General features: G+C 48.2%; 1 protein-coding gene across 1 annotated transcript; it reads right to left on the bottom strand.

Annotated features, from left to right (window-relative positions):
- Window positions 1-816: 816 nt before the first annotated feature.
- Window positions 817-16,303, bottom strand: MS4A1 (membrane spanning 4-domains A1). Its single transcript, XM_043914606.1, has 7 exons — window positions 16,075-16,303; window positions 7,729-7,893; window positions 7,166-7,285; window positions 5,940-5,996; window positions 4,197-4,433; window positions 3,148-3,249; window positions 817-2,047 (listed from the first exon to the last, which is right to left on the bottom strand). The coding sequence occupies exons 2-7, from the start codon at window positions 7,876-7,878 to the stop codon at window positions 1,811-1,813; spliced, it is 903 nt and encodes a 300-aa protein (XP_043770541.1). The 5' UTR covers window positions 7,879-7,893; window positions 16,075-16,303; the 3' UTR covers window positions 817-1,810.
- Between the last annotated feature and the right edge of the window lie 1,832 nt (window positions 16,304-18,135).

The following is an 18,135-nucleotide window of genomic DNA, read 5'->3' as shown; positions in this document are numbered from 1 at the left end:
GGAGAAGGCAATGGCACCCCACTCCAGTACTCTTGCCTGGAAAATCCCATGGACAGAGGAGCCTGGTGGGCTGCAGTCCATGAGGTCGCTAAGAGTCGGACACGACTGAGCGACTTCACTTTCACTTTTCCCTTGCACGCGCTGGAGAAGGAAATGGCAACCCACTCCAGTGTTCTTACCTGGAGAATCCCAGGGATGGGGGAGCCTGGTGGGCTGCCGTCTATGGGGTCGCACAGAGTCGGACACGACGGAAGTGACTTAGCAGCAGCAGCAACAAAGTGGAAATGTCACTGAGAGTGGAAACTGCATCGTCTGTATACCCGTCAGGGTCTGGCAGCATTTTCCATGCAGCAAATGCTCAAACGCAGTTGATAGATTTTAGTGACATCTTCCTAGGTTAACGCTCTCTCTGTGTAAGGTAGTAACCTCTCTGAATATGAATAAGAATCTAGAGGTAGGGGTAACAGTCCCTGAGATTTGGCATTATAAGTAATTATGTTATTTTCAAGCATGATCTTCTTCCTCAGAGTTTCTCTAGCACTTAGTATCTGCATTTTATAATCTGGCAGCTAATTGTATGTTAATGAGTTTTTGAAGATTGTGAATGTTTTTTTGTCCCCAAGGGGTAAAACATGATTTCTGACTCTTTTGTGTCTTTCTCAACACCTCTTTCATGCTGGTCGGAGAGCAGGTGCTTGGTAAACCTCTTGACTTGGCTCTTACATAGACACTGGATAGGCAATTTCATTGTTTCAAGCATTCTAGCATTTGAATAAGATGATCTGGGTACGAAATAAGACTCAAAATTACTTGCTGTTACTATTGAAAAGTTACATTGATTTATTTACTTACTGTGTGAGCATTGTAAAACAGAGATAGAAATTTTTTTCCTTGATCATGGAAGATCAATTACACTTACTTGATAAAATATTTTGTGAACTGGAAAACACTGTCAAATACAAGCATTGATTATCCTTTGCGATTTGGGTGTTCATTATGGCATTTTTTTCTATCATTCTTTCTTCTCTTGCCTAAAGGCGAAAAATATGTAGATAGAGCAGCCAAGAGCCTAGAGGAGGAGTTAAGAAAAGTTAAGAGGGAAGGAGACAGATCCAGATACAAGCAGTGCTGTTTGTACAGAGACAGGGCTGAGGACTGGCCCCATAGAGCTCCTCCAGTGAGATGCAGAGGCACAGTGTGAGCCCACAGAAAGACAGATGGAATAGGTTCTTTACTGTACTTCATTATCATTATCTTTTACTTTCCTGAAAACAGTGGTGCAAAAGAGATTCCACCTGTATATATATATATCTATATATATATCTATATATATCTATATATATATCTATATATAGGTGTGGAAGGAATCAAAGATAGCTTCAGGATGGCACGGAGCAGTCACTCACATTTTTCACCTGATACACAGTCTGCCTATTGCAGAGAGAAGCAATGGAGAAACAAACTTCTGCTGCCGCTGCTGCTGCTGTGATACTCTGCTGCTGCTACACCTACCCAGGAGTCAGGCCAGTGACAAGCCGCGTTCTGCAGCCCGCACTCAGACTTCTCCCTTTTTAACGTAAGAAGGCTGTCCTAAGCGAGAAACACGACGCTAGTCTGCCACAGTGGCCGGCGTTCATACTCTGAATGAGGATGGGGAGAAGGGAGCTGTCTGTGGTCCCTCCACGCAAAGACCAGAGAAAGGCGTGGTGGCCACGTGCAGAGTGCCTTCAGAAATGCGGGTAAATAAGTCTCTGGGAAGCTGTGAACACTAATGCTAAAAGAAAAGACGACAGCAAAGAAGAGAGACCGTTTAAGGGACACTATCGTTTTCTATTGGCGAGTCTCCCTGATCCTGGGGGGGCTCCGGGAAGTTCATTTCTGCTGCTTCTTCCTCTTCTTCTTGGACTGGAATAATCTCAATGTCTTCTTCATTCTTTGGTAGGGAAGACATTTCAATCTGCTCAGCCACTTCAGTCTGCTCAACCACTTCTTCTTTTATTTCGATCGCCTGTTCCTTTTTTTCTTCAGCTGACAGGAGAACGATGTTCTGGAACACAAAATTTAGCAAACATTTCTTGACTTTGATCACTGGCACAGTTCTCAACAATCTGCACAAATATCAATATCTCCTGGTTTTTATGCTGTTTTCTAGATGCTTCTGCGTACCAGGATTGGTTTCCCAGGTGTTCAGATCGTCACCAAACCACTAATCAAGGCTTATCCTCAAGGCCAGCAAACACTTGCCACCTTACCTGGAATGATCTCACAGTGTTTGGGAAAGAACACTGCAATAATAGAGGAATTTATATTTCAGTTTTGACTGGCCTTTATTGGAGATAACCTCAGGAAAGTATTAACTTGCTGTCTCTAATCCTGTTTTCCTCACTTGCAAAATGAAGGCATTAACAATGCTTTCTAAATTCTATTGCAAAGCTGACATCCTATGGTTCTAAAGCAGTTGATAGTTGATCTATCCCTGGGATATTCATATCTCAACCGTTGGGCCTCTTTGAACCTATTGTTTTGGACGAGAGATTAGATAGAAAGAAGAGGGGAGAAGGGAGTACTGAGAAATTGGGTTTGGAAGAACTAGTGGCTTTAATCAGCCTGAAGCCATCCTGCTTTTATACATTAAGTATGGAAACCTGAAGTCAAGAGGCATGACTCAAGTCCAGCAGAGTCCACGGTTAGGAAGAGGATGCACGTAGCATGGGACCCTTGTACTTCCTTTAACTGCCATGCCCCCGCCCCCCGCCCCGCCGTGGGAATCCTAGTAGACGTTCAGAGCACAACTGTTGAGTAAATGAAGTAAGTAATATTCACATTATGTCACAGTGAAGCAGGATACTTTGTGGCTATAGGCAGGGAGAGAACAGATTGGCCGCTCTAGGTTTGTACCATCAAATGGAAACACACGAATAGTAATACACCTTCTCCTTCCCTGTGGACACAGGTTGCAATCAGCCCCAGTCAGCCGTTTCTCAGAACAAATACACTGAATATTACTGGTATTTTCTGCTTCCCAGAAATATGCCAGAATCATTTTTCATGATGCCCCCAGACTCATCAGATTATGCTCTCCATAAATGATTTTTTGCAGGTGAGACTTTCCTAAGGGAGGTTGTGAATAGCACAGCTTATACTTACAGCTTTGGGTCTGGAGCATATTTTTTTCCACTCATTCTCAACAGTGCCAGCTGTCACAAGTTTCTGGAGGAAGGCAAAGATCATCATCACTGCGAAATTGCTCTGAAAAACAGAAAAATTAGGGTGAAAATGTGCTAATGAAGCCACGAGAACATGGTTAATGCACAGTAAATGACCGATGACTAAAAGTAAATGATGAAATGGTCGATTCTTTAGGGAAATAGTGACTAACTGGGAGAAATGCTGGTATTTGCATAACCCTAACCCTTAGTAAACTCCTGCACTTAACAGAGAGTGTATGTTGTTGACCCAAAGTAAGGCAGTAATAATTAGTTGAAGAGTCAATTCCATGTAGGCAAGAACAGTTTAATGTGAGTTCCACATGAAACTGTATCCAGCTTTAGGTGGTATAGTATCACATCAAGGAAATCTCTCCACACCTGGGAGATGTATTTCTTTTCCCTTCAAGTGAAGTGAAGTTTTAGTTGCTAAAGGCATGTCCTACTCTTTTATGACCTCATGGACTGTAACCCGCCGGGCTCCTCCGTCCATGGGATTCTCCAGGCAAGAGTACTGGAGTGGGTTGCCATTTCCTTCTCCAGGGGATCTTCCAGACCAGGGATCGAACCCACCTCTCCTGCATTGGCAGGTGGATTCCTTACTACTGAGCCACCTGGGAAGCCCTTGAGGCAAATGACATTCATTACAACTTAGGTTCTTCAGTGTTCATCTTAATAGTAAAAATAATAAATGTTAGTTCCATTAATAATACTAATAAATGTTAAAGCAAAGGCTTAAATAGCACTTTCTGTGTACCAGACACTGTTTGAAGTGCTTTTCTGTGTTAACTCATCCCTCAAAACAGTTCTATAAATACTGTTACCGCCTCCCATTTTACAGAGGAAGAAAATGAGACAGTGTGGTGTGGTCAGAATTCTGGCTCAAAACCACATAGGCAATAAGTGCAGACACAGTCTGGATCTGGAGCTGATGATCATAAGGAAAATGCCATGCTTCCTTCCTGAAAATAAATCCAGTTTCATACTTACCAAGAACACAAACCGTATCCTGGCACAATATTCCATGGACTGAGAGTTATTCTCATCAGGGTTAGCTCGTTCACAGTTGTTTATGTTAATATATGGCATCTGAGTCTTAATAAGGTTCAGATTCTCCATTTTAAAAAAATGGGAAATTGTCATATTAAATATGTCCATGATCAAAAAAATTATTCCAGAAATAGCAGCAAAGAGGCTCAAAGAGTTCATTATTACTCTCCCTGTGAGCTGAAATAAGAGACACAGATATTTATTAATTGAGTCTAGTTTCCAATTGGACAATATAAGCTAGGACAGAGTTCCAGATCTTATTCTCCTGACTCATAAGGCACTACATCTAAATCCTGCCAAGTCCTGTTTCTCTTGGCTGTTGTAGTCTCGTCACTGCAAAATAAACACCGTCCTGTCTGCACCTTGTCGCGGTCCTCCCCACCTCGTTTCTGCCACCCATCCAATCAGTTCGTCAAGAAAATGTTCTAGAAGTGATCCTTGTACTTCTTTAGCTGCCAGTGCCCCCTGCCCCGCCCCGGAATCCTAGTAGGCGTTCAGTGCACAACTGTTGAGTAAATGAAGTAAGTAGTATTCAGAGTATGTCGCAGTGAAGCAGGAAGTTTTGTGGCCATAGGCAGGGAGCGAGCAGGTTGGCCGCTCTAGGTCTGTATCATCAAGTGGAAACACACGAATAGTAAGTAATACACCTTCTCCTTGCCTGTGGACACAGGTTGCAGTCAGCCCCAGTCAGCCATCTCTCTAAACAAATACACTTGGGGCTGACGTCTCTGGGTAGCACCAGGTTAGAGGCTGTCAGTGTGACACGCCGCCTTGCAGGGATGATGAAAGGAAGATTCATGCAACAAGCACCATAATGATGTGGTGTTACTGATGATTATCTCACAACACACAGACTTTATCCCTGGTTGTATGACCTACAGATGGCAAGTCAGTACAACCGGCTCTATCTTAAATACAGCTTCATCTTCACAAACAGTTGCTTTTTTCCCCGCAAAGTGAGTTTGTCAGACCACCTCTAGAGGGGAGCCATCCCAGTCTCCTCAGTCTCTCATGGACTTTGGAAGTGACTTAAATTAGTAGGACCTTAGTAAGTGTAGAAAAGTTGAAGAAGGAAGCCTGCTGGTAAACTCCTGACCTGTAGAGAATCAGGGGGTCTACCTGGGTGTAAATGTGTCCTGAGGGTTATGTGAACAAGACCGCTCTAGCGCCTTATAGACTCTGAAGCACCTTCATATATTTTATCCTGCATACATGTCACTCTGTTTTATCCTCAGGATAATTTCATACGGTAGCAAGGACTGTTATCTCCATCTTACAGGTGAAAACTTAGAGGTACATGGGGGAAGCTGGCTTGCCCAAGGCTACAGCTCAAGGTTAACAAAGGCTTGAGTCAGTCACAGCCTTGATTAGACCATTTCCCTCCATGCTGATATGAGAGGAGTGGCGTGACTTTCAAAGAGATCTCAGTCTCTTGCAGCATCTCATTCCTGAGACCATAAGCCTGCTCTTCACCGATCTGCCTCTGATTCTGTTTCCATGGACATCCCATTTTCATGTTTTTTATGAACTGATCACAGTAGCATCATAGAGGATCTTTCACTTCTGGGGGTTGAGGGGTCACAGCGCTACTGTAACTACAAGGGCCTTCCAGGGTCCTTGTTTCCAGCTGAGAAAGTAGACACCGCTCTGACGTGTGGGAAAAGAGGACATTCGATTACTTGCCATGCTCTGTGTGGAGTTTTTCTCCGCTGCGGCCAGCAGTGATCCAGAAATGATGTACTGTAAAGAGAGGTGGTGGGCAGGGAGGGGTGGGGAGGGATGGGAGAAGCAGTGGGGAGAGGGGCAGAGAGGAAGGTCACCTTTTAACGTGGAGAAGCGATTGTGAAAAAGCTGTCAACCCTTTCAGCCACTTTCCCTGCACTATCCAGCCCTTTTTAATGGGTTCATTCATTTTTCAGCACATATTTCTCCACTATTCAGGCTCAACCACATTAAATCCATGCTTTTCATTCAACCAGCTGGGGATCTGTGACTAGGCATTTAGTAAAACCACAGGCAGAACTCACATTTCCATGTCAATTAGTACTCACACTGTGAATTTAAAAGTTTTGGCTTTCTTTTTTTTTTTTTTTGTAAATTTGGGGAATTGTTCTTTGGAGTTCAGGGTGTTTTAAATGACTGATGGCAATGGTGAGTGAACTGACATAGAAGAAGTACTTGGCCTGCATGTAGCAGGCGCTTCATTAAAATGTGGGCTGCTACAGGAAGTGATCATTATTTCTCGTCTTCCTCTTCTGCTCCTCAAGCTGTAAAATGGAGGAAACTCTGACTCTAATCGATCTCTCCTTGCCCTGAAAATTTCAGTCCTGAACCTGTCTTCACAGCTCATCTATGAAAGGGTGCCGGGGATAAAGACATCACTGCCTCACACCTCATCCGCACGGGGCTGCAGACCTGGAAAGCTGCACGTGAAGCAACCATGAGGATTACTGCTCCGCTGAAAGGTGAGGGGCTTTTTCGGCATGGGACTGTTCCACCACATGAGACAGGAACGAAAGAGAATCGTCGGGAGGAAGGGCCAGGTGGGAGGAGCTGCAATGCCCCCGCCCACTCTTGCTTTCCGAAACACCAACCCGTACGGTCTAGGACCACCCAGCTCCACCCCAGCCGTTGAGTTTGGAGAGGTCGGGCTTCGTGCGGTCTTCCCTCGCTGTGGACGTCCACTTAGGGCCGCGTTCTCTGAGTTCCCGTAAAGCATGACCACTGACTCAACCACGAGACTCAGGCTCAACTCAGCCTCTTTTTCCTCTAAATCCCTTCAACCAGACAACCTGTTCCCCACCGCTGTGCTTTCCTCAACACATATGTGATCTGGTATATTCCCATGGAGCTTCTTTGAACATTTTTGTCTGCATCACTCCCCAAAAAGGCTACTAGGTTTTACTCACCATGATGCCTCCCCAGAGAGGGTACCACAAGGTTACACAGATGGGCATGTAGACGTCCTTGTGGATCAGCATGAGGCTTCCCAGGGCAATGTGGAACAGCCCGTTCATAATCTGGACAGCCTGCGGGGAGGAGAGGGGCGCTGATGGTGGAACGGAAATTGTCGTTGAGTCAGGAAGCAGGAGTGGGGCCTGGAAGCCCTGGCTCCTGAGCGGACGGGCTGTGTGACGTGTCCAGGGCAAGCGTTAAAGGGCCCAAGACCTTTGTCGTCTTCAGATTCATTTTCCCCACCCCAGCATTTCCACGGCAGGTGTACTGGGGTACTCGTGATGAATTGGGATGGAGGCCCCTAACTGTGCAAATCTCAGGATCACGGCAGGGGAGCACAAGATCACCACAGTAATCTCTGTGCATCCCTGGTTTGAACCCCTGTGTCAGACATAAAGAACACCTCATGTTGGATCAAATACCTTCAAGTCAGGTTGAATCCTGTGCCTAGCCCGCAGTAGCTGCTTCTGGAGGCCAGAGAGTCCCTAGGATGTGGAGTGCGGGGTGACTGACTTACCCCCAGAGCCTTCGCTTCCCTCATGAAGAAGCTCTGTGTGGGGCCCACCACCGCAGGCGCCCTCCTGGGAATCCCTTTCTGAGCAGCATGCATGGCAGGGGGACCTTCCGCTGGGAAAGCTCCGACCACTGAATTCCTGGGTGTCGCCATGTCGCCCTCAGACCCCTGGAGACAAATAATAAAACGGGAGGAAGCAGGACTGTTAGCCGACTTCTGTCTTGTCGTGAATCTGAATGGTTTCCTCTGGGTTCTCTGCACAGGTGTCACTGAAAGCAGTCAGGGCCTCTTCCTACTGGCTTTGGATCTGAGGCAAGGCCTCCTTCCACATTCTGAGACAGGGTCTGGGGGAGCATCTCAGACAAGGTATGAGAAGTGGAGTATTTCCTGCCGGATCAGTAATCGAGGATATCAGAGTCATCAGTGACTCTGGCCCTGCAGTGTGAGTTTCTGAGCCCTAAGGGCACCCATTAAAAGATGCTTGCTCCTTGGAAGAAAAGTTATGACCAACCTAGACAGCATACTAAAAAGCAGAGACATTACTTTGCCAACAAAGGTCCATCTAGTCAAGGCTATGGTTTTTCCAGTGGTCATGTATGGATGTGAGAGTTGGACTATAAAGAAAGCTGAGCACTGAAGAATTGATGCTTTTGAACTGTGGTGTTGGAGAAGACTCTTGAGAGTCCCTTGGACAGCAAGGAGATCCAACCAGTCCATCCTAAAGGAAGCCAGTCCTGAATATTCATTGAAAGGACTGATGCTAAAGCTGAAACTCCAATACTTTGACCACCTGATGCGAAGAGCTGACTCATTGGAAAGACCCTGATGCTGGGAAAGAGTGAAGGCAGGAGGAGAAAGGGACGACAGAGGATGAGATGGTTGGACAGCATCATGGATTCAACGGTCATGAGTTTGAGCAAGCTCCAGGAAATGGTGAAGGACAGGGAGGCCTGGTGTGCTGCAGTCCGTGGGATCAGACACGACTGAGCGACTGAACAACAATATGAAAGGGATGATTTCCATGAGCCCAGACTCTCACATCTTCCCATACATAGAAAATCGCTAAATTCCCTAACTTGGAATGTCTGATTTCCTTTAGTTAACAGTAACATCTTGATGTTCAGGCTACCTGCCCTTTGTTTCAAAACTTCTGCCTTCCCTCAGCTCCGCAGGGCAGCTCTTTCAGGATTCCTTGAGATGCTGCCTCCTGGACTTAAGTCCTAAAAATTTCTGCCAAATAAAAGAAAATTCTCAACTTTTAGGTTGTGACTGTCCTTTGAATGTACAGGCATCTGGCTTGGGGATCCCTGCCAGTATTCTCGACAGCCACAGAAAGGACGTGGATTTTCTCTGTGGAGAAGGTTATGCTCACTAATTCATGAGTTCTGTGTGTCTGTCAGCCTTGGATGCTTTCCTTGTGCTTTAATATTAGAAAGTGTGTTTTTCACGGGCTTGTCCTTGTTCCTTTGCTTATCTGCTTTTGTCCATGGTGATGGGCCAGTCACCGTGGCGGAGGATGGTGAAGAGGGGCCGGTACAGTTTCCCCTGCTCCGACTAACTGCAGTCTTGAGTACCTCACCTCAGGGAGGCTCCCGAAGGTTCTGTGTAAGACGGTGGCCTCCTGAGCCACACATCAGACTGCCTAGGTTCAGATCATGATTTCCCTGTTTGCTGTGAAACTTTGGGCCAGTTCTTCAAATTCTCTGGGCCTCAAGTTCTTCAGCCATAAAACAGGGACAGTGATAATTCCTGTCTCATGCGGTTGCTGTAAGACTTAAATGGCCCAATGGCGTGTGTGCCTCAGCCGGGGCAGCTCAGACCTCGGCATCTCGAAGAAGCCGTCCCCGAGGCTCAGCCCACAGTGCGGCCTCCTGAGTCTCCCGCAGCACCTGCCTTTCTTTGCTTTGTGGTCACTCATCGTGAGTAATTACTGCATTTGCTTGCTTGTTTATCGTTTGTCTCTCCTTCCTAGAACATAAATCCCTTGCGTTTCTTCTTTACTATTCAAAGCATGCCTGGGACTTCCCCAGAGGTCTAGTGGCTAAATTTCGCTCTCCCACTGCAGGGGGCCCGGGTCCCATCTGGGATGAGCCACATGCTGCAACTAAGAGTTTGCACGATGCCACCGGAGACCCCGCATGCTACAGTGAAGATGGAGGGGCCCCGTGCCGCACCCGAGACCTGGGGACAGTCGGACAAGTAAGTGAGTACGTTTAAAAGTAATGAAAGTGTGCCTGGATTTAGAAGTTTCTTCGTGACGGTAATTGAAGAAGTAAATGCAGGTAAAGCAGCCATGTCTGAAGCATTCGCTTCTTTTGTTCTTGTTCCTGTTCGTAACATGATTTCCTTTAGGAGCGCTGGCTTCTATTTTTTTCCATCTGAAAAATGAGACCAATACACCTTTCACAGGCAGGTTGTGATAAATAAGTAAGTTAACGTAAGTGAAAATGCCCCATACACAGGGAGAAAGTAAATGTGGTTTGATCTCTGGATTCTGAACAGAAATGTCCCTTCCAGTTCTGACATTTTAAGACCATTCTGCCTTCTTCATCGTGTGATCCCCTTCGGTATTCATTTCTGTGTGTAATTTACTGGCATGAATTCCACAGAGCCTTTCCTGGGCCCTGGAAATCCTCCTTTAGGGACACGGAGCTCGTGTTGTCCTCATTGACTGAGTCGCGTAAGCGGCCTTGGAGGCCGAGGCCGTGCATCCTGCTTGCTTATCTCTGGGCACCTGCCGGCCTGCTGAGGACAGGTGTCGGGAGCCTCCCAGGCCCCGTCTGTGCCCACTTCCCCGTAACAGCGGCATTCTGGGCCTGGCACCTCGTCTGAGCCTCAGGGTGGACGGGGTGAAGCATTGCCTCTCGTGTGTGGAAGTGGTGGCAAGGACACACAGAAGTTAGTAACTTGTTCAAAGTCACACGGCCACCAGAGATTTAAAATGAGGGCCCGGCAGACAGAGAGGCATAATTATAGAGAGCGAACATACGAGTCACCATGGTGGGGAAGGGCGGAGGGACACGTTGGGAGATGGGGGCTGACGTCCGTACACGCCCGTGCGTGAAGCAGCTGACTGTGACAACCTGCTGCGTGGCACGGGGAGCCCGGCTCAGCGCTCTCTGATGTAAACGGGAAGGAAATCCAAAAACGAGGGGGATGTATGTGCATCTAACAGCTGACTGACTTGGATGGACAGCACAGACTAACACAACATTTTAAAGCAACTACACTCCAATAAAAATGTTAGAAAATGAGGGCTAAGACCTAGCCAACAGAGTATCTATGATAGCAGGCTGCTTTGTCTCCCATGGGGAACAGGAATTTAGCCTTTCCTTTATGAATCTTTTCCTTCTATTCATATAAATGTACGATTTGGGTGACTATAAATCAGTTGAAAGTGGAACATCTGTCTGAGCCACGGCTGAAGAAGAGAGGAGAGCCTGTGGGTGCTGCAGACCTGATGTTTGCCCCAGCTCTGGGTTGCCAAATGCCAGGTGGTCTCAGGGACCTGCTTTCACCACAAACCTCCCCACAGGACCTCCAACCAAAGGCCATACATTAACACAGACCGCCAAGGGGGTTTACAAAGTCATTTCTGGTCACCAGGCGGGGTGTTTAGCGCCAGTCAGAACCTCAGAAACCATTCTGTTCACTTGACAAATGAGGAAACTGTGGCCCAGGGATGGGACATGCCTTGTCGGAGGCCCTGCACTGGGGATTTCCCTGCTGGTCCAGCAGCTACGACTCTGCACTTCCACTGCGGGGGTGCAGTGTCGATCCTTTGGGGAACTAAGATCCCCCAAGCTGTGTGTGGTGCAGCCAAAAAACATGTTGGCATACTCCCATAATTATATTTCTAGGACTTTATCCCCATGAGTAATACATGACGGACATATTTGTAAAAGAAAAGCAGACCTTGCAGTTAGTGACAGAGCCAAACCCAGGGCCCTGAGGTTGGGGCCGTCTCTCTGGGCTGCAGGCTGGACCACACAGAGGAGCTCACTGCGCGCCCGCTCCGTCCAGGGGCAGTGTGCCTGGCTCCAGCTCCCCCACGCCTGTCCTGCTACTTGGGCCTTCTGTCTTTCTGCAGGCATGGAAATGGGGGTTCTGAGGACTGAGTTAATTCCCCACGGTAAATCATGGATGGGCCTTCCTGGTGGCTCAGCGGTAAAGCACCTGCCTGCCAACAGGAAGTGTGAGTTTGATCCTGCGTCGGGACGGTCCCCTGGAGAAGGAAATGGCAACCCACTCCAGGGCTCTTGCCTGGGAAATCTCACGGACAGAGGAGCCTGGCGGGTCCATGGGGTCACAAAAGAATCAGACACGACTTAGCAACTAAACAACAATAACAAGTATGGAATGAGCCGGGGTTACCTTGCTTCTCTCCAGAGCCAAGGTCATCAATTAATGGACAGAAGGAGATGACTGGACTACTGTTGTCTTAATTTCTCCTTATTTCTCAGCTGCTTAAGGTTATGCCTGTATCATTGGTGACATAAACCTTTTATGTAAACAAGTCCTGCTAGGGCTGTGTCAGCAATGACCAATGGCAGTAATGACCTTTGGAGGGGAACGTTTTATTTCTCTTAAAATGATGCCTCACTATGGCAAGTGTATTTCTACAAAATCTTCAACACAAGTATTACTGTAAAATGGTAATTTATAAACACAGACATACTTGTTTCTCTATGCTATCTCATTTTTTCATGGAAATATCTATATATACACCGCAGAAGCCATATATATATATATACACACACACATATATATATATATATAAAACCTATATATATATATAGGTTTCTCTGGTGTATATATAGATATTTTAAATATATAGATATTTTATATATATAAAATATATATATTTATAGCAGGTTATTTGGACTGAGTAATGAAAGATTTTATTCATTTTTTTCTATGGGAATATATGAAACTAGACCACACTCTCATCAGAATATTGTAGATTCCTGCAGACTTACCCTATATATTTTTTTCTGTCATTGTTCACAGTGACTTTTTGTCCCCACCAGCGTGTTTTCCAACACACAGTTAGGCTCAGAGACTAGTGGGTACACTTGGTAGCGGTTACTGATCACACTGGTCAAAATGTGGTCATAAGAGGATTTTATTTTCACTGAACTATACTAAAAGCAGGACTCCGTTGATCAGACCCTGCCCTGTTTTATTAGAGCAACTTCTGCAAATCTTTTTGGGTTTGTAAACGGCACCCACCTTGTTTTCGTGTCCATCTACTGAAGACGGTCTCACAGCCTTTATGGGTTTTGGTTTGAATCATGACTTTTGGGTCCAATAATCCCGTCATTTACTCAGAAGCTCAAAGCCGCACGGCCCTTCTCACCTCAACTTCCTCCTTTGCCACGGGAAACAGTTTTGCATTTCACCCTCGCGGCCGCCGGCGTGCCTATCTCTGAGGAAGCGTGGTCTCACTGCCCTTCCCTCTGCCTGTGCCCCCAGCCCGCCTCCTTTCGCTGAGGTGTTAGTTCTTCAGAGATCTGCCCTCGCATCTCTGGCCCCTGTTCTGTGTGTGGAGTATAAGGCGGGAAGAGCTCTGCCGTTTCTAGTGCCCGGCTCTGTTGCTTGTTACCTTGGTGATCTGATCTCTCCAGCCAAAGTCTTACTTTGGGAACATGGGATAATTTCAACTTAAGATGCTCAAAGAATAAAAAAAAAAAACGCAGGTTCCAGTGACAGTGAAGTTTTAAATCTTTTTAAATGGAAGGGTAATAGTTTTACAGCGCCGTGGTGGTCTCCGCCATCCGGCAGCAGGAACCAGCCACATACATACCCCCTGCCCTCTTGAACCCCCGTTCCCTGGGGCATGCGGCAGCCTTGGGCTAGCTGTCTGCTCTGCTTCACACGCGGCCGCGTGTACATGTCGGTGCCGCCGCCTGTGTCCGTCCCGCCCTCTCCTCCCCCGCGGTGTCCACAGCACTTAGAACAGAAGGAAGAACCTCTGCTACGGCCAGCAGGTGCTGCAGTGTCCCTCCACCCCGAGTCCCCTTCCCAGCCCCCCAGTCCTGCGCCCCCTGCATCTCAAGCGCCTCCTGTCTCCCTCCACTTCCTCACCACCCACTTACTCCTCCACACTCGGCGGCTAGTTCCTGCTGGAGCCACTCAGCTGGAACTGCCCTTTTCAAGGACTGTGCTGCAGGGATTTCCCTAGAGGCCCAGTGGTTTAAGACCCTGCGTTTCCACTGCAGGGGCCACGGGTTCCATCCCTGGTCTGGGAACTACAATCCTGCGTGCCACTGTGATCCTGCATGTCACTGTGGTCCTGCATGCCACGAGCCAGGGGCGAGACAGCTCCAAGAGATAAACACTGTGCCGTCGAGCCAGGCACCAGCCCTCAGACAGCTGCACGTCCGTGTCCCTGCCACCCCAGCTTGGAAAGCTGCAGCCACATTCCTCCCCAGTTCTTTCATCTCCACATGGAACCAGTGGCCAAGTCCTGCCGTTTCTACCTCTGTAAGGGATCTTAGTTTGCAGGTGGACTTTCTTTTTTCTTTTTTTTTTTCTACTGCCAGTGTCACCCCATGAGTGAGATTCTCGTTTCCTCTCCTGGTCTAGCACAAAAACCTTACTTTTTTGACTTTCATCTCTCTCTTTCCTAATCCATCCTCTGCGAGGCTCCTAGATCAGGCTCTCTAAATCCCTGCTGAAGTTATACTTCTTCCTGAACTCAGACTCATCTCTGATCCATCATTGCTTGCTGGGGAAACCCTCCGCGTGGCTGCTCACAGACTCTACATGACTTTTTCTTTTTACAGTTTCAAACTTTGCTTTATTCTAAGAGTTTGGGCTTAAGAAGCATAGCCCACCTCTTGGTTTTCAGAAACACTGGTGGTCTCAACATGGTTTCTTAAGCGCACATCCCTCCCCTGCCCACAAAGCCACTGGCCTGGACACATCTCCTGCCTCCCAGGCGGCACTAGTGATAAAAAAAACCGCCTGCCAATTCAGGAGACACAAGAGACCTGGGTTCAGTCTCTGGGTCGGGAAGAGCCCCTGGAGGAGGGCATGGCAACCCACTCCGGTGTTCTTGCCTGGAGAATCCCGTGGACAGAGGAGCCTGGCGGGCGACAGCTCAGGGGGCCCCGAAAGAGTCAGACACGACTGAGCACACACACAGAAGGCTCTTCCTGGGCAGGAATTCTTTACACCCCCAGCTCTTTGCATTCCTTACTTGTCAACAAAAGTCATCTTTCCCATGTCATACTGTTAATCCCTCTAATGGAGTGTAAATTCCTTCTGGGAATGCCTGTACTAGGATTACATAAGAACCTCTTTTCTACACACTAGCTAGAGCAGTGTCAGTCACTCAGTCGTGACCCACTCTTTGTGACCCCATGGACTGTAGCCCGCCAGACTCCTCCATCCATGGATTCTCCAGGCAAGAATACTGGAGTGGGTTGTCATTTCCCTCTCCAGGGGATCTTCCCAACCCAGGGATCAAACCCAGGTCTCCTGCATTGCAGGCCAACTCTTTTACCATCTGAGCTACAGGAAAGATCTTTTCTACACACTATGAGCTAACAAATAGGAAACTGACTTTCCTCCCTGGGCAGCTTTGCACATACTCAGGTGTCAGACCAAAAGGCGACCATTTCCCCTCACCTGTTGACCAGTGAGCTGAGACTGTTTTATGGGGAGTGTTGCTGGTTTCAGCAAAGAACCGTGACAGGGTTAAGTCATCTCTATCGGCCTTCACTAGATCCTCCTCACACCCCCTGCCCCACCAGCAGCTGGATTTGAGGCAGGGTTTTGTGCTGTCCACCAAGCCCGTCCAGAAACTTGTAGCCCGAGAGGCTTACCAGCACCTAAGGCTATACACATTTAGTGCGTATCTCTGGAGACAAAAGCATTTAAAGTGAGAGGCATGTTATTTTCATAATAGCCGTGACTGGTTTTCTTACTTGGTACAGGGCCGTTCTAAGAGCGTCGGGATTTTAGCTCGTTTATTCTTCATAATACAGGGGGTATTACTACTGCCCCCACTTTATAGATAAGGAAACCGAGCAATATCGAGGTTTAGTAAGCTGTCGATGGTGGAGCTCGGGTTGGAGCCCAGCGGGTAGTAACCATGCTTTAATCTACATACTGCAATCTGCTGCTTTTGTAGAATGACCCAGAGTTGATTGGCCCAGGCCATTCTTGAGAGAGAGAGCAGTTAAGACAGAGGTGGACCGCGGGTCTTGGTATCACCCCTCCTCGGATAATGACACTACCAGAAAACCCGAGCAGGGACGCCCCAGAGTCAAAGCTGAGCCTCCGGTCTCGCGGACCATCACTGCCTCAGAGTCACTTACACAGGGCAAAGGGATCCCTTACCTGAGTCTCCGAGGTCTCAAGGCTCGAGGGATGATGTGTGGGTTCTGGCCGCCGAGTTCACCTCGCCAGCTCGTTTCCCCAGGACACGGGGCCCAGGGTGAGAGGGGCCAGGCCTGGGATCGCGGAGAGATACCAGGTGACAGGAAGTCAGGGCTTCTGCTGCCTCGGGCTCTGCCCCGACGGCTCGAGTTTAATACACGGGTATGAGAGCCAAAGGATATACAAAAGAGTTCCTGCCGTACCAGGAGGTTTCACTTCTTGAAAAAGACCCCAGGGGACGGCCAGGCGTACTTTACGCTGCCTTAATTAGAAGAACTTTGTACCCCCGCCCTGTAAGCAGGTGTGGATGGTAGGTCCCCAAGGGCAAGAAGGGCTCTAGAAGTTCTCCCAAGAAGGGCTGTTAGCACTCTTAACCTTTCCCCGTTTGCTTTTAGGAGGGGGTAGGTGGGAAGGAGGCGTCCGTGCAGAGCGACTTGAGGATCGCTCGGCCCTTGCAGTGGAGGTGGTGTGTGTGCCCTCCTCACCCTCACTTGCCCATACATAGAGTTCTGGTGGGACCTCGTGTGTCTCACGTTGAATTTAGTAGAAATGGCCTAAAAATATTGAACGTGTGTCCAGAAGCTCTAGGGGAGAGTTCCACGTTTGGGGTGTCATTGAAACAGCACCGTTACCTACATGCTCGCCCTTCCTCTCCGTCTGTCTAGTCCCCCTGAGTCCCGTCTCTCTGCAGCAGGGGCTGGAGCTATGCGACTGCCGACCCAGAGCCAGATCAGCTGAGGGGGTGGAGGAACATGATGGCCAGGAGAGTGAGATGGAAGATGGGTCAAATCAAATCAGTATGGAACGCGAAGCCAAGACAGCTTTGTCCGAAGATACCGTGCCCCTTGCCCTACAGTATACAGCCTTTTTGTTCAGAGTTTGGATTTTCCCTGACTTTTACATTTTCCTATCTATTGATTTATCTCATTAGAGACCCAGGGCTGTAGCTGGGCAGTCGTTGGCTGGGTCTAAAGGCCGAAACACCGCAGCTCTGCCGCTGAACCTGGGGTCAGTTCACACCCTCGCTCTTGCTCTCTCTCTCCTCTATTTCTCCCTCTCTTTTCTTTAAGGTGATCTGGAATCAGATGATTAAAGCCAAGTAAAAGTCATTCTGGAGAGGCTGATTGGGGGCAACATAGAAAAAGTGCCATCTCCCCACCGTTGGGGCAGCTCCTCAGTGGGACAGGCTGGCGTTTGAACAGAGAACTCGCTGCCATCAAGCCCGCACATCTAGAAGCCACGCGGCCACCTCTCACTGACATTGCGGAGTGAAGGGGGTGGACACGTGCGACCCCTGTCCGTTTAAGGTTCCGGCTGCGGGTCGACGAGTATCTGCTGACATGCTCAGCAGCCGGCAACACCCCAGGGTCTGAGTCGTGGGTGACTGTGAGGACTGAGGGTTTCCCTGCTGGCTCGGCGATAAAGAATCCGCCTGCAGTGCGGGAGATGCAGGACCCAGGAGACAGGCCTCTCCTCCTCAAATATAGTTTAAACCCTACCCATCAGAACCCTACCCATCGGCTACCATCTACTTTTCATCGGAACCCCACTCCCCCGCCCTCTGCCCTCAACTATGCCTTTCTCCTTCCAGCTTAGAGCAGAAATGAAAACCTGCTTGTTTGTTCTTGAGGCATGCTGTTTTCCCCATGCCTAAAGAAGCAGAGGATAACAGGATTTAATGTTAGGGATTTTGATTCAAATGCTGAACTAAATTATGCTCCCTTTTGTGGTCTGAGAGAAGTTAGCCACTCTGAGCCTCAGTCTGAGATGTGGGCCAGTTACACCTCTTTCAAGGCGTCAGTGACAAGCGAGCGATGACGGAGGTGAGAGCCCTAACCCTTCCCAGGCAGCTGTCCTCAAAGGGCAGTCTGGGAACCTCCAGGAGTTTCTTGAGACTGTCGTAGGAGGTCTACGACCTCAGAACAATTTTCATCATAGTATTAAGGCCTTATTTCCCCTCTGCATGGACTTACAACAGCATTCTCCACAGGCTGCCGGACATGAGACACTACAGCAGGGTGA

The sequence above is a fragment of the Cervus elaphus genome, chromosome 1, assembly GCF_910594005.1.
Source record: "Cervus elaphus chromosome 1, mCerEla1.1, whole genome shotgun sequence".
Lineage (NCBI taxonomy): Eukaryota > Metazoa > Chordata > Mammalia > Artiodactyla > Cervidae > Cervus > Cervus elaphus.
This window is presented reverse-complemented; position numbering and strand designations above follow the sequence as displayed.